The 17,054-nt window shown below is 41.8% G+C and overlaps 2 protein-coding genes across 2 annotated transcripts; both read right to left on the bottom strand.

Moving 5' to 3' along the window:
• Positions 1-122: 122 nt before the first annotated feature.
• Positions 123-6,189, bottom strand: Insl6 (insulin like 6). The gene is made up of 2 exons (XM_048438795.3): positions 5,880-6,189; positions 123-2,695 (listed from the first exon to the last, which is right to left on the bottom strand). Exons 1-2 carry the CDS (start codon positions 6,151-6,153, stop codon positions 2,388-2,390), a joined length of 582 nt encoding a protein of 193 aa, XP_048294752.3. The 5' UTR covers positions 6,154-6,189; the 3' UTR covers positions 123-2,387.
• Positions 6,190-13,135: 6,946 nt separating this feature from the next.
• Positions 13,136-16,177, bottom strand: LOC125403368 (prorelaxin 1-like). Its single transcript, XM_048438674.3, has 2 exons — positions 15,976-16,177; positions 13,136-13,482 (listed from the first exon to the last, which is right to left on the bottom strand). The coding sequence occupies exons 1-2, from the start codon at positions 16,175-16,177 to the stop codon at positions 13,136-13,138; spliced, it is 549 nt and encodes a 182-aa protein (XP_048294631.3).
• Between the last annotated feature and the right edge of the window lie 877 nt (positions 16,178-17,054).

The following is a 17,054-nucleotide window of genomic DNA, read 5'->3' as shown; positions in this document are numbered from 1 at the left end:
TAGGTATATACCTAAAGGACTCAGAGTCAATATAGGAGAGATGCTTGCACGCCCATGCTTATATCTGCACTGTTCACAATGGCTAACCTAGGTGGTCATGGACAAGTGAACGGATAAATAAATGTGGTTCATATACACAACAGAGTTTTATTCAACTCTAAAGAAAAATAAAATTATGGCATTTTCAAGAAAACGTATGAGACTGTGAATTGTTATATTAAACAAAGTAACCCAGACTCAGAAATACAAACACTATGTTTCTTCTTGTACAGTGGTTGTAGACTTTGACATTTACATATGTAAGTGTAACTGGGGAAGGGAAGAGTTGGGGAGAGAAGACTTAAGGAAGGGAAAGAGTAATGGAATATACTCAACTCAAAGGTAGAATTGGGGGGTATTAGAGAGAAGAAGGGAATGGGTGGGGCAGGGGAGCAATGGGATGAGGGAGCAGCATGTGGGAGGAGGCTCAACAGAAACAAAATGTGCGTGGAGGGGCAATAATGAGACATACATTTCTCTGTTGGATGCTTACTTAGTCTTGGTTGTCAATTTAACTGGCCCTGGGTTCAACCAAGAGGCAAACATCTGGCCACGACTGTGAAGGACTTTCTCAAGTGGGAATATCTATTCGATGTGGGTTACACCTTCTGGTGGCAACCGAGATATAAAGAGGCCTAAGGGGAAAGGCTTAGCTTTTGCCCATTCGCCTTCTGTCTGACAGTTCTTCTACCTTGTTAGTAAGTTCATCTACACTGCTACCACCGCCGCCACCACTATATTCCTTTGCTGATGTCAGAACCCAACTTCTTCAAGCTTCCAATGGAGAGTAATTTGGACTGAAGACCAGCGGCTCCCTAGGAATCCTCCAGGCCTTCAGTACCAGACTGGGACTGCGGAAGCATCCAGCTTTATGATCTCAGCATCTCCAGTGTGACGACAGCCACTGTTGGACTGCCCTGACTGAACTATGTAAGCCATTCCAGTGAATCCTTTTTTAATATATGTATATCCATTCTATTGGTTCTGTTTCCCTATAGAACCATGACTGTATGTATACTTTGCTACTTTTAAAAACAAAAATCATTTTTTGAAAATGGCAGGAACTCCTGTTTCCTCCAGCTAAAGGCTTGACAATAAGATCTCTTTTAAAATCGATCTCCACCCAGGGCCAGTGAGCAAGCTGGCAGGTGCAGGGTCCTTCTCCAGCACCTGCTTGCTCGGTGAACCATGGACCTCCCTTGGTGAACCATGGACCTCTCTTCTTTAACTTTAACCGTGCCAGGCTGTGAACCTCTGCAGTTTGGTGAAACCTGTTTTCTTTACTCTTTGGCTGAAAGTTTTGCTAGGGGTAGAGGCCACTGTACCTACTGTATGGGTTGGGCCACTCTATGTCCCTCCCTACTGGAATGCCTAGGTCTGATGTTAGGGTTCCATTTCCTTAACAAATCTGGTTTTGTCCAAATCTGAAGGTAAATTTTCTAAATCTAAAGCCTTGTAGACCTACTCAAGCATGACTAGACATAAATTCGTATCAGATTTGGTAGTTCTCTCCATTTACAAAGTAACTAACTGCAGACTATACTCTGAAAGTAGCAGGAAAAACAGTTTACAAATACACAAGAAATAGATGTTTGCGTGGAGAAGTTTTTTCAAAGACATAATGCAGCCGAAAAGGAATAGAAATGTCCACTGAGCAGAATATTACACGGCACAATTGGGAAGAAATCTAGAGAAAGCTTTGGCTGACTCTAACCCACCAATGAGTGGGTAAGAATTCTACTCTGGAACCTTCAGATTACGATTTGCTCAGCTTTATATCATTAAAATTATTTCACCCGGGGCTGGGAAGATGGCTCAGCAGGGAAAGGGGCATGAATAAAACTCCAGGACCTAAAAATGTGCCTCCTGCTATTGCAGTACAATAGCTTCTCTGAGAGGGGAAGTCAGCGGCTTTAAGTTGCTGAGACAAACTGACTTCCGGAAATGAGCATGTAGTTATGGACGTGGATATGTATATTAGACAGAAAGAATGTATAACGTTCCATATTCCATTTAAATGTAGCCTAAGAATTTTCAACCATAAAGACAAAACCCAAATAGGTGATTTCTAAATGTCTGCATGGACTGTGGCACTTATGGTGACATCACCTTTAAAATACGCATGACAAAAAGGAGCCACTAACTACCTAGATGCCTGACCACCATGCGACACTGTCAACTGCTCATGAATGTTCTCCTGTTTAGTTCACAAAGGCATAGCCTACAAGCATAACTTCAGGAACTAATAAGTGGTAGATTAGACACAGAACGTATTTATTAAGCTAGCATGGTGTCTACGATGGCTTGGACATCTCAGTCACCAGGGATGTTTGTGTTATCGTTAAGTTTTAAAAATCAACATACGGGAGACATGCGACAGCCAGCTCTTCCTTTGTGCACCCTTTAAGACAGCATTTATCTGAGAAACCTCTGCGTTTCCGCTGGGGGTGGATCCCCCAAAATAAACGGCTGAAGGCGCTGATTTTGTCTGTTCCTTTCTCCTGAAGTCTCACACGCTCAACATTGGGATGCACATCGCGAGATGCAAACACTCCTGTCTTCTCAGGAAGCAAGCTGGACTTTTCAAACTGATAGTCAGGCGAGAGCTGGGGTTCCCAAGTGTTTATTGCTTTCTCCTGAGAGGCAGATATGGGGACTGTTGAAAGAGAAGGAAAAAAAAATCCTATTTATTCAAATCTTCTATTAGGTGTGACTTTAACATTAGAATACTAAAATCAGCTAATTATTTAAAAAAAATCGTTTGAAGTAAAGGTTGGGAAGTACAATTGTCCAGAGGCAACACACTTTAACTAAAATAGAAGACTGAGCCACCTTCAACTATTTTGTGGTATTTTTATTACAATACCACTCCCGTGGTGTAGAATTCAGCATTTCACAACAGTGGGAAACCCGTGGTTCCTAGCAGATCTACAAGCTTGTGCCACCATCAGCGCTATCGCATCCTGGAACATTTCTTTCATCTCTCAAAAACAATAACAAACAAACAAACAAGCCAGAAGCCCCCACCAACAGTCTCTCCCATGCGCTCTCCCTCTAGCGCAGGGCAGACCATCGTCTGTTCTCTTTTCCATGAATTTCTCTACTCTGTACATTTCACACAGGGGTAGCTTCTGCTGTGTGGTCATTTTTGTCTGTCTTTCAATTATCAGTTATCATAATATTCCCCATCTTTATCCAGGATGTTCTTCTACATGCTCCTCCTTTGTTCCTTTCATGGCGAAATAACTTCCCATTGTGTGGCTTTCCCATATTACATTCCACTCATTCATCTATTGGGTCCTGGATATTTTGGTTGTCTTCAGGTTTTAGCTATTAGGAATAACACTGCCATGGATATTCACGCCCACATTTTCATGTGTTCATGTTTTCAGTCCTTTGGGGGATAAACCTAGGAATGGAACCATTAGGTCCTGGGGTCGTGCTCCATGGCATCCCCACAACACCGTGGTACTTCTGAGCATCTTCTCATGGGCTTCTTGTCTGTCATCTTTGGAGAAATACCCATTAAATCTCACATTCATTCTTATTGTTTGTTGGTTGCCTTTGTTAGTTCCCAGTCAGACTGCCTTTTTTTTTCGAGACAGGGTTTCTCTGTAGCTTTGGAGCCTGTCCTGGAGCTAGCTCTTGTAGACCAGACTGGCCTCGAACTCACAGAAATCCACCTGCCTCTGCCTCCGGAGTGCTGGAATTAAAGGCGTGCACCACCATCGCCGGGCTCAGATTGCCTTTTTATGTGTAGGTTATAACTAAGCAGTAGAAGCAAAATAGAAGAATGTGAGAAGCTGAGATGTACAGATTTATTGTTATATTGTTCTGAACTCAATCGACACTGGATCTGGATTATAGGAACTAAAATAACTCCTGAATATAATTATGCAGAGGTTTTGTGGATGTTCACTGTGGTCATATTCAGTTCTTCCTAAGAGGACCTTTTTTTTCCAAGGCCTTAACCTCAGATTCAACTTCGTGAGCCATGATGTGCATTACGCAACTCCATTGTACGCTCAAAGAAAGAACTCTAACATGGTGGGTGATGATTCATGGCATATGGGAAAATTAATCGGCCCCCTTAGATTCCTGGATTTTAAAATTAGAAGTAAGTAATAAGAAAAAGAAGAGTTAGTGCGATTCAAGACTGAAAAGATTTTATGAGGCTTGTCATAGAATAGAGGACATAATACAAATGAGCAAAGAGGGGGGGCGAGGAGGAGGAAGAAAGGGAAAGGGAGGGGATGGAGGTGTAAGAAGCTGGGCCTTCTGAATTCATTGCTGGGTTTTCATTTCCCCTCTTCTTTCACTGTGAGGTTTTGCCAGGGACACTCTGTCCCTGGAGCTAGAGGACTCCCCCTTTCTGCTGCTACTGCGATTAATAAAACAGAATTATAACCACACTAAACAAGAAAACAAAGATCCAAGGGAACAGACTACAGTGAGAAGAGAAGGAAAAGTGTGGAGAGAAGCAAGATTCTGGAGAAACGTTCATTAAACATTTGGAATCAAGATGAAATGGAATCCTATGAAAAACTAAATCCACAGAGAAACACAAAACTTAAGTCATTTAATGACAAAGAAATCAAGAGCATAACCAGTCACCCCCTAGGAGATGCACACAGAGGGTCTTCGAGGTGGGGTCCACCTATTTCTAAAAAAACAGTGATTTACCAACAGTTCCGTGTCATTTTAGGGAGCTCATTAACAATCCCTATAATTCCAGATCTGGTAAGAAGACTGAGAGTTTTTTTTATTTTTTTTTAAGGTTCTCATAAGTCATTTCTCTTGCAAACAGAGTTTAAAGAAACTATGAAATTAATTAAGTAAATCTAAAATACATTTTACAAACATAGAAGAAAAGCTTAGATCAGAAAGGTCAAAGTCACAAAATGTGTCAACGCTAATTTACGGTCAGCCAGCAGCTGTTGCAATCAGCAGACTTTTCACCATTTTGAGTTCATTTCTTAACATCTGTCCCCATATAACCTCCCTTCCCACCTCTCTGCATAGATGAACTAGCCACACCAGGACGGCTCATCTGCTCTTGCCCACTCCGGTCCTTCCCAATGTCCTTTATTGGTTTCCACTCCACACGGATTGCTCTTTGGTTTTGTGTTCTTTCCACTATCAGCCATTCTGAAGGAACCTTCCTGACCTTCGCTGATTCTTTCACTTCCTATACAGGCCACCCAGACCTCCTTGCTGTTCCCAGTAGAGTTAAGATAGAGCTGTCTTTCCCTGCTGTTTCCCGTAAACAAACACCCTCGCCCCTCAGTCCATTTTCTACCGTCACAACGCGATGCCTGGCGGTGGATAATTTCAAATGAACAAAACTGAACTTAATTCATGATTTGTAGATGGCACAGTGCTCAAGGACCTTCCTGTAACATCATCCCCTAGTGGAGGTGCAAGACGAGTGTGGGAACAAGAGGCGACAGGAGGACGAAGTTGATTTTGCAACAGATTCACTCAGGATAATCCACGTCTGTGATGATGGCCCGAATCCACTTCAAAGGTATTTAGTTCCCGTTCACTAGACTTCACCTCCTAACACTGCAGCTGGGGGATTTAACTTCTAACACATGGAATTTGCACACACATTCAAATCACTGCAACCTCTTTTGTCAAATGTTACCTTTTTAATAAGGCCTACTCTGGCCATATTATTTCTTCTAGATATTCATATTAGATTGTATGTTTTAAAATTTTTCTTTACAGTATTCTAGGCACAGATTTCTATCTCCTGCAGAAACTCACGGGCAGAGCAAAGTAGGGTCTAAGAAATGCTCACTGGCGAGCAAACGCACACCCTCCCTTCAGAGTTTTACCTGGGTTTGTGAATCTTCCCCAGGCTGAAGAAGGGATTTGGTCAGGGCTGAAGGTTTTGACTTCAGTCTGTAAGAAGTGGTGAGAGAGATGGGTCAGAGGACTTTGGTCGTCCAACTCGAACTGGCTCCAGTCAGTTTGGCCACACAGTTTTGTAATTTCTACCAGCAGGTGCCTGCCGCACAGCCTCCTAGGTTTGCTCTCTTGCTCCTGGGAGAAAGCAGCCAGTACGAGTCCAAGCCACAGCACACGCCCTGAACAGCACAGCTGCTTCATCCCTGGGCTCCACCGCCGAACCAGGCGCTGCAACGGCCGTAGCCCCGCCCCGCCCCGCCTCCTCCCCACCACGCCACGCCCCTCGCCCCGCCCCGCTCACGCAGCCCTGGCTATCTTTTCCAGAACACTGAGGTTAGGTGTGTGGTGTTCCAGGCTTGCTTGGACTTCCGACTTGCAGGAAGTTGAAGAAAACAGGATCTTTTCCTCTCAGAAATAAGAAAGGAATGTCTCCATTCCCTGGCTTTTACTCATTTTCCTTTTCTTCCTGGCCAAGAGACTGCCATTAAAATATGAAAACATAGACCCTGAGTAACCAAAAATGTTCTAATTGGAAGATGCTGCAAACTACATCTGGAATGTGAACTCCTTTTTTTACCTAGTGGTTACATGAGATATCTTTTCCCTTCGGAGGAACATCCTCTCATCTCCTTCATGCGGTTATATTTTTTAACTTTAAGAAATCATTACTGGAGCTAGAGAGATGGAGCTAGAGAGATGGCTCTGCACTTAGGAGCATTTGCTGCTCTTGCAGAGGATTCGGGTTCCTTTCTAGCACCCACATGGCATCTCCCAATAGTCTGTCACTTCAGTTCTGACCTCCATCAGTACCAGGCATACACACGGTGCATATACAGACATGCAGGCAAACACACATACACATCAAATAAAATAAATAGACCTTTTAAAAAGTATTAATTTCTTAAGTTAGCATGCAAAATAATGGGCCTAATCATGGCATCTTCTCACATGGATGGCATTATGTTTGCTTTCATTTATTCCGTTCCCTGATTGTACTTGACCATACCTCCCACGGGTTGGGTTTCTTTCTTCAATAATTCCCCCTTTCACTTTTTTGTTACCTAGTTTTCTTACGCACTCATCCCTCTTGGGCTCCCCTTTGTAGTTTCATGATCTACAAACACACATATTTAAGCATATACATATATAAACACACAAATATGGAGTTTTAAATCTAGATTCGTATTCTGCTCCTGATAATAAAAATTTGCCTTAGTTTATTTGTCTGAACACATTCTACTTACATTAAATCTTTTTTTTATTGTTTTATTATACTTATTTACTGGGGGGGTGCCACAATGTGTGTGCATGGAGGTTGGAACCAGTTCTCTCCATGCACCATGTGGGCCTCAGGAATTGATGTCACTTTCTCAGGCTTGGTGGCAAGTGCTTTAACCTGCTAGGGTATCCCACTGCCCAGAAATACGTTCTTAACTGCTACACGTTTTCATGACCAGTGTAAGAGCTAAATAGATTTCTTTTTTTTTCTTTTTTCTTTTGGGTTTTCAAGACAGGATTTCTTTGTAGCTTTGGAGTTTTGGAACCTGTCCTGGAGCTAGCTCTTGTAGACCAGGCTGGCTTCAAACTCACAGAGATCCGCCTGTCTCTGCCTCCCAAGTGCTGGGATTAAAGGCGTGTGCCACCACCGCCCGGTTCTAAATAGATTTCTTTAGCTGAAAACTTTATTATTTAAATGACTAATTTTGAGTGAATAAGTTCTAATATTATAAAATTAATATCAGGCTTATTTATTAGTATCCTGTGCTATTAACCATTCTAGAACATTATTCTAAATATGCAAAGCATTTGTCTATCTGAGTCAAACATACTTTATTTAACGTGATTTACAATTGCATCCATTTTCCTACAAAGGTAATAACTTCATTTTTTTCCTGATGAACCTATAAAAATTCCATTGTGTATATTTACCACATTTCTTTTTAAAAAATGTAGGTTTTAAATTTAAATATGTGTGTGGGTATGTGTGCTCGAGTGTGGGTGCCAACTGAGGTCAAAAGTGGTGTCAGATCACCTAGAGCTGGAGGTCCAAGTGATTATGAGCTGCCTGACACGGGTGATGGGAACCAAACTCAGGTCCCCTGGAAAAGCAGCAAGTGCTCTTAACCACCGAGCCCTGGACCAGCATGTTATCACTGTGCAGTCGTCAGCTGAAGGGCATCTAGGCTGGTCCTACTCCCTAGCTAGCTTGAGTCGTGCCGCAATGAACAAGCGGGCATCTCTCTGGTAGGTACTGTAATACTTCCAGCTTTGCTCTTCCTGGTAAGCAGTGCTTCAGCTATTCGGGGTCTTCTGTGCTTCCACGGGAATTTTGGGGTTATCTTTTCCAGGGCTGTCAAGAATGGCAGCAGAATTTTTGATGAGTGTGGCATTGAATCTGTAGACATCTTTTACTGGTAATAGTCATTTTTGCAGATTTATTCTGCCTGTTCTTGAGCATGGGAGGGCATTCTAGTTTCTACTATCCTTTCCAATTTATTCAGTGTCTTAACGTTTTCACTGTAGAAAATTTTCATCTCCTTCATTTGGTTTATTTCTAACTAGTTTAGTATCCAGAAGTTACAGGGAATGAGAACTCCCTCCCTCAATGAATTCATTGCTGATCTGTATTAAGGCTACTGATTCTCGTGTGCTGATTCTGTCCTGCTACTCCGCTGAAGATATTCATCATTTCCTGGAGTTTTCTGACAGCATCTTATGCTGTTATCTTATCGGTTTAGTATTTTTACACTTACCCTAAATAATTTTTACTTTATAATAATGTGAAGATATTTAATGTATTCATAATACATTCTATAGTAGTTTTTCAGTTTTATGATCATTGGTGATATATTAGTATATTATACAAATATATTTGCATATCTCATATGGTTTGGTGTCATTGCTGATACAGCATTTAATTTTTTCTTGCCAAGTGGTGCTGGAGATTGAGCCCTCAAGAGTAGGCTGCTCAATAGGAATATTGACCACTAAATCTAGAAGTGGTATCAAACAAACAGATGTACAGATTGCAACACAGGAATGCAAGAAACATGAAAAAGCAAAGCATTGTAACTCTCCCACACTCAACTTCTGAATCCAAAGACCTATCCTGAAATAAGTCAAACGCCAGGTGAAGAACTTCAGATGTTTCTGATAAAAATGACCAGTGGTCTGAAAGTGACTATGAACAAGTAGATGACGTCAATCCAGAATCTAGAAAGGAAAATCAGCAACACAGAGGCAAACATCATCCGTATGGATTAAAAAGACAGCGAAATTGAAGAAAATTCAGCAAAGGATTAAAATTTTGAAAGAAAAAAGAAATATTGGAAATGAAAACCTTAATGAGTCAAATATCAAAGTGAAACAAACAGAAAAAAGAGAAAAATTTGACTAATAGACTCAAGTAGGCAGAAGGAAGAAAATGAGAAAAGGTAGTTAAGGATAATGAGATGTAGTAGCATTCAAACACAAAGGAGATTTAAAAAGCATGACCACAGCATCCAACAACTCAGGGACACAATCAAGAGACCAAACCACAGAATCCAAACAATAGAAGAAGGGTCGCAGAGAAACACTAGAGGCACAGAGAATATAGTCAACATAATTGTAGCATTAATTCCCCAAATCTAGAGAAAAAGACATCCAAGCACAAGAGGCATTTTGAACTCAAGTACACAGAACAAGAAAAGAACCCCTCTGTGACATATTATAACCAAGGTATCAAAAACAGGAAGTGAAAAACAATATTAAAAGCATGAATAAAACCCACCATCTCATCAACAAAGATAGAAACAATAGCATTAGGTCTCTTATAAGCAAGAATCTTAGCAAAAAGACCAGCTCACCAACAAAGACAGAAACAGTGACATCAGCACTCTTGTAAGCAAGAATCTTAAGAAGGAAAGCATGGAAGGATACATTTCAAGAACTGAAATTAAATAACTTCTGACCAAGATTGATGTGTCTAACAAAACTATCTTTAGAAATTGATGAAGAAATTAGACAGTCTTTAGTATCTCTTAGGTATAAGATGACACCAGCAGCAAGTAGGGATACTTTGACTTCATGCTTTTATATGTGTGTCTCTTGTATTTCTTTTTCTCATTGATCCTAAAAATTTAAGCATTACAGTCAAGTCAATAGAGAATGACCTTGTTTTGTTTCATATTTTTGAGTAAATACTCTCAGTTTTTTCCTCATTTAGCATAATATTGCCTATAGATGTGTTAGGCTGAGACATGTTCATTTTATTCCTAGTGTCTGCAGGACTTTTATCATGAAATGATGTGGGATTTCCCTCTGTATGCTGTGAAAACCATTGGTTAATAAAGGAACTGCTTTGGGCCTATAGCATAGCTATAGGGGAACAGAGGTAGGGCGGGGAAAACTGAACCAAATGCTGGGAGAAAGGAGGTGAAGTCAGGGAGAAGCCATGTAGCCCCGCTGAGACAGACACCAGAACTTTTCCTGGTAAGCCACAGCCTTGTGGCAATACACAAGTTAATAGAAATGAGGTAAATTAATATGTAAGGGTTAGCCAATAAGAAGCTAGTGCTAATGGACCAAGCAGTGATTTAATTAATATGGTTTCTGTGTGATTATTTCCGTTCTGGGCAGCCAGGAACAAAGCTAGGGGCATTCTCCAACAATGAAAGGAATGCTGAACTTTGTAGAAGCCCTATTTTTTTTTAATGTCAACTGAGATGACCTTGTGGTTTCTGTTCCTTAAAGCCATTTATGTGTTGAATTACACATATTTATTTGCATATGTTGAATCAATCTTTTCTTTTGACTCACTGAGTGGCTTGAATGAGCGTGGGTTAAGTTACTTCCGGTAGCATGGGCAACTTACCATGAACTACACCTCCCTGACCCCTCTCAGGGAGGGATAAGATCTCATAAGCACCCCACCCATTTCCTGATCCATGATGGGATGCTCAAGGGCCCAATTTTGTGCAGTCTATGTCCAGAAAACAGCCTTTCAGAGCCTACTTCCCCATTCTCTAACACTTCACACGTATTACCACTTCACTCCTCCCCAACATTTCATGGACCTTCATGGGGTGCTATAGATGTCCAGTTTAGGGCTAACCACCCAATAGTCACTTAGTCTCCCTACTTTGGCCCACTGTGAGTCTCTGCATTAACAACTGCCTTCTTTATCATTTTCAATGAAATGTGGAGTTTTAAAAGATGATATTAATACAGATTAGGACAATCTCAGCACTTTTCTTGAAAAACAACTAATATCTCAACTGTACAAGGCCACATGTTCTAGTCAGAACCCTTTCAAGGAAACACTCTGAGAGAAGAACATACCCAGCATAGATAGATGGAGACATAAAGACTCAAACTGTATGTGCCAGACAATCTGATCTATGTGATATCTGTGCTATACCAGTTCTGGCTAGTTTTATGTCGACATGACACAAGCTAGAGAGACCTTCTGATGTAGGTGTGTCTTTCCTTATTACTACAACCTTCAGTTGAAGAAATGCCTCCATATGATTGGGCTGTGGGCAAGCTTGTTGGGCATTTTCTTAATTAGTGATTGATGGGGGAGAGCCCAGCCCACTGTGGGTAGTCCTGCTTCTGAGCTTGTAGTCTTGGGTTCTAAAGAAAGCAGGCTGATCAAGTCATGAGGAGCAAGCCAGTAAGCAGCACTCCTTCATGGCCTCTGCATCAGCTCCTGCCTCCAGGTTCCTGCCTTGTTTGAGCTTTTGCTGTGGGACAATGATCTTTGATCCTGTCACTTGTATTATTTTTAATAAATGCTGATTGGCCAGTAGCCAGGCAGGAAGTATAGGCAGGGTGACCAGGCAGGAAGTTGAGGCAGGGCAATGAGAATTCTGGGAAGAGGAAAATTGCAATCTGCAGTTGTCACCCAGACAGAGAGGAAGCCAGACACAGAGCAAGCAAGACGTGACTGCCTCACTGAAAAAGGTACCAAGCCATATGGCCACCACAGACAAGAATTATGGGCTAATATCAGTTAAAAGAGTTAATAAGAAGCCTGAGCTAATAGGCCAATCAGTTTACAATTAATGTAGGCCTTTGTGTGTTTCTTTGGGACTAAATGGCTGCAGAAACTGAGCAGGACAGAAACTTAGACAACAAGCTTTGTCCCGACTTCCGTCAGTGATGAACAGTGATATGGAAACATGAGTCGAATAAACCCTTGTCTCCTCGAGTTGCTTTGGGCATGGTGTTTCATCCTAGCAATAATAACAACCTTATTGTCTTGCTTTGTATTTTCCCATGCTGCCCCTTATAAACCGACATGTGGTAAATGTAACTTCTTTGTTTACTCCCTTCCTAACAGAATGTGTTCTCCAGGCAGGTAAGAATCTTCATCTGATTTGTTTACCATGTTACCTTCCTTGCCTTGAACAGTGTCCAGAATACAGTAGGTTCTTAACAGTGCTTTAGTGTAAAAGATACAACTAATAATACTATCAACAAATAATGAATTAAGTGATAGTAAGTGTATAGTATTTGGTAAACTAATGAATAAGTGAATAAATGAGAATTTATGAGTTCTTTTGTACCGTTTCCCTACTTCTGTTATCATTTTAGTTTATTGCTACGCTGCTTAGAGTTTAAAATCTTTTCTTAAAAGCTTATTAGTGAATAGAGTCACCTTTTATTCGTATTTATTATCTAGTGCCTCCTAAATTGGACATAATAAGTATCTATTGTGTAAAAAGTACATTTAACTGCTATTTACCATTAGCACAGTTGAATGGATTTATTAAATTATATTAACTTAAATAATATTTAAATTTATTTTATCTTATTAACTTTTAAATTTTATCTATATAACTGTCCTGCCTGCGTATATGTCTGTGCACCACTTGTATTGTGGTGCCTGCAGAGGCCAGAGGAGAGCCCAGGACTTCCTAAGAGGACATTTATTGAGGTGAGCTCTTATGTATGCTTAAGTGGTAAGATTTCATAGCCATTTTAAATGACTATCATTCGAAAGCAATAAGACTGTTAAAAAGGCAAAATGAGTTTTGCATTGAGAGTATTATTAACAGAACAACAGTAATGGAAAGAACATTTCTTTCACTCAAATGGCAAATTCAAATGTAAGTAACAACTTCGTGGATTCTTATAACCGAAGGGAACAGAAAGAGGCGTCAAGCAGGTGGCAAGAATGCGCACAGCTGGCTCCATATTAGCAGAACTGAGCAATAGCTCTTCTGGGACAACCAAAGTGGCAACACTGCTCACTCAGCCATAGACGGGACTGCCTCTTTCTCCGTGCAAGAGAATCCGAGCGCAAGCGTTTGGTTTCTGGAGCACCGCTGGCTTCTGCTTCACCTTGTGTCTTATGGAAACGTTCCTTCAAGCCTTCCAGGCTGCCAGCTGCCTTGCTCAATGCAGGTGCATGCTGTTGCGGCTCTGGTAAGGGCAGATGCCCCTCAGGCAGTGCCGCCTTGAGCTCCTGTGACCAGTTTGGGAGGTCTTTAAGCATCGTGTCCGAAGGCGCCACATCTTTGTTGATGAAGGATGGCACAGTTTCTGTGATGTTTAAAAGAAAGTGGGTGGGGGAGAAAATATTCATGTCAAAGAGCATTCGGGAAACTAAAGACACTTGAATAGCAACAAAACTATTTTGCCGGAATATAATTAAACACTGAAACAGAATCAGCAAGTATTGAATATCTAAATGGTTTTGCTTGCTGGACAGTTCAGAGTGCTATGATTCTACCAGGGTTCTCTTTACCCATGGCCTTCCAATATCTTTCTTCATCACTCCTGTCTTGCTTTTTATCACAGTAATTTTCACCCTTTGGCATTGAACTCTTATTTTTTTTTCTGAAATAATATTGGCCATTGAAAACGTTAGTGTTCACATTTGCTAGCCAGGTGTGGTGGTGTACGCCTTTAATCCCAGCACTTGGGGGACAGAGGCAGAGGCTCTGTGAATTCAAGGCCAGCCAGGGAAGCAGAGTGAGTGTCAGGCAGCCAGGACCAGGTAGAGAGACCCTCTCTCAAAACAAAACAAAACCCCACTCATATACATGTTTTCTAGCCTGAGTAATTTTCTTCCTTGCTTTTAAGTCATGAAAGGAATCCTTGAAAAATATTTTCATGATTTTAAGAGCTTAAGTGTCCCATAGTGTCAAGGTACGGCTTCAGGATAGCGTTTAAAAGACAGAGTTTCCAACAGTTCAGCTCTGACCAGGAGGATGGATGTCTCTAAACACTTGTGTTTATCTTCTTTCTCCATAACATGTTCTCCAAGCCAATGACATTGTATATTCAAGAGAGAAGCAGCTTAAAACAATGGTTCTCCACCTTCTTAACGCTGCGACACTTTAGCACACTTCCCCATCTTGTGGTGACCCCCAACCGTAAAATTATTTTCATTGCTACTTCATAACTGTGACTTTTCTACTGTTGTAAATTGTAATGCAAGTATCTAATATGCAGGCTATCTGATATGTGCCCCCCCAAAGGGGTCTCGACCCACAGGTTGAGAACTGCTTGCTTAAAAGAACACCGATCCCAAACCATGTGCTTCTCAAAGAGATTAGTGTCTCCCGTGGTACATGTGCCAACGTGTTAAGTGTGGTGTTTGCCCAGTCGGAAATGCTGCTAGGCCCACCTGGCCCCTGCCTTCTTTATACCTATCTACAGTTCAGCATGCCCTGACTGTTCCATGTGGCAATGCCAGTTAGGAATTTAAAAAGAAAACATTTTCTGCCAAAAAAAAAACAACCCACACAAAACACAACAAACAAACACACAAAAATCCCTTATAGTAATACAAACCCTCCCCTGACTTTTACCTATTCCAAATGCCCAAATTAAGAGTTTTAGCAAACAAAGAAACTAGAAATGTGGGTTACGTTCAAATTTTAGAACAATGGCTCAGTTCTTGCTGCTGTTCTTCTTCAACTTTTCATTACCAATAAGAAATAAGAAAGCTAAAGAATCCAAAAGATATAGTAAGTGTGGAAGGGAGATGCCTGGGTAGCCATGGACGCTTACCCTTTAGAGAAAGCCAAACCCTTCACCTATACAGGGGTGTGCTGGGACAAAGCTCCTTCCTGAGAGTCCTGTCGTTCCCTGAGACAGCAAGATGCCTCAGCAGCTGGAATTTGGCAGAGAGAAAGCAATAGTACTATCGCTGCTTCATCTTCTCACTGCTCCCCTCTAGCTCGCCATCTAAATCAGCCATGCAGGTGACATTCTGGGTGATTGTGTGTGTGTGTGTGTGTGTGTGTATCAGAAGCTTTAGCTCTTTCCTGAAGTAAGACTCTTGAACTTTAACTCACCTTATTGGTCCCTCCTTGCTCTAAAACTCTGTCCAGATAGGGCTTTCTTGGTGGCCAAGCGAAACTGATGATTACTTTCTATGAACTTAGAACTTGCAAGCAAAGGCCAGTTATAGTTTGGGTCAGGGTTAATTTACAGGTTTTTGTGCCTTGAAATTCTTTATTTAAAATAATTTTTAGCTTATTTTGAAATCCATATTTTTAGTTTGTAGCTACTAGACTCATATTACATTTTAATCTAACTGAATTCATACAGGTACATGCTTTTTAATCACTGAAGTTTTATATAGCACCAATGAGTGTTCGGCCATGATAGTCTGAAGGCTAGCCTCCCTTCTTGCTGGTCTCCTTCACTTTTCTCTAGGGTTTCTCTTGTATTCCCCTTCCCTTTAGATTGAACTGCAAGACCTAATTCAAAAAGATGCAGGACAAGGCTGGCTCGGTGACATGCCTTAAGCAGGGAGCAGGAGTTCTCCCAGGCATAATCCACAGCACAGATTTAGGCTCCCCCTTGGATCAAGCGCTACCCTGGTTTGAAGTTGCTGGCAGCTGCTTGCATGTCTACCTCCCTCGGAAGGGTTCTCATTGAAATTCTTTAATCCAAGCAAGTTACAAAAACCAAACCTGAGGCTGGGGAATCACAAACCATAGAGGGCTAGGTCTTTCCGACTGGGGCAGCCGGTGGGACGCACAGCACAGGAAAGGTGGGGAGAGTTCCAAGGATGCTCACCTGTTATTGACCTTTGTCGCCGAGCTGGCTCCTTCCGGTCTACTAGCAGTGAGGTGCCACAGATTTCGATTACCGTTCGGACATATCTACGGTCACACACCTTAATGACTTCGTCCAACCACTCTTCCGTGACCCGTGCCCTGCAAGACTGGCTTAGCAGCAGCCAGAACCCCAGGAGCGGGAGCAGGAACTTGCGGGACATCATGGTCTGGGCAGCTTCTGGAATGCTCAGCCTTGGCGGGACTGGGCTCTGCTGCTTTCCTAGTGCTCGAACCGGCTTTTATATCCTTTGGGCGCTCTTAGCGCCTGGGTAGATGGTTCCAGCTCCACCCTCTTTCCTCCCACCCAAGGCATTGCTTTCTTGGGTCCATCTTGATCACCTTGCCGACCTTTCCTTCACTGCGTCACCGGTCTGTCCTTATCCCTCTCACCGCACTTTTCCTCTCTGCTTTTGCCCTCAAACCATTCTACATTCCAGAATTACTCTGGATTTGAGACTTTTCCTTGATTCCAGAATAAAGCATGGCCACTGTTCATACGGAGACCACCTTCTTACAAACCAAGGCTTGCCAGTACGAACATGTGCCCCCTACCTTCCAACCCCAGTAATGGCTGTAGTTGTCCAACCCTAGACGGCCTGTCAGTTCGGAGAAACTGTAACAGGGACAGACTAAACTGACGATTTTTCACCCGAATCCTGGTAGAAAACACTGAAACTTGTTTCTTGTTTTGTTTTGCTGATGTGAACGGGGCTGCTTTTGCGATTCCTTTTCGGCAAATTCCTTCTTGCTGTTTTAAAATGCTGCTGAGTTTTGTATGTTGGTTTTAGACCCTAGAGTGGAGATTCTGCTAGTCATAATGGAGTACACTTTTTTCTCTGTATAGAATCATGTAATCTGCACCATTTGACTTCTTCCCCGTGTAATTGTTTTCTGTGTTCTTTATTGACTTATTGTTCATCCTAAACTCTTCCCGGCTATCTTGAACAAGAACATGATCCTTCTCTTGTTTTAAATATCAGAAGAAACGCTTTTAGCTTCTCTGCCAATATGATGCAGGTTGTGGCTTGTCATAAACTC

The sequence above is a fragment of the Myodes glareolus genome, chromosome 7, assembly GCF_982192425.1.
Source record: "Myodes glareolus chromosome 7, mMyoGla1.1, whole genome shotgun sequence".
Taxonomy (NCBI): Eukaryota; Metazoa; Chordata; class Mammalia; order Rodentia; family Cricetidae; genus Myodes; species Myodes glareolus.
This window is presented reverse-complemented; position numbering and strand designations above follow the sequence as displayed.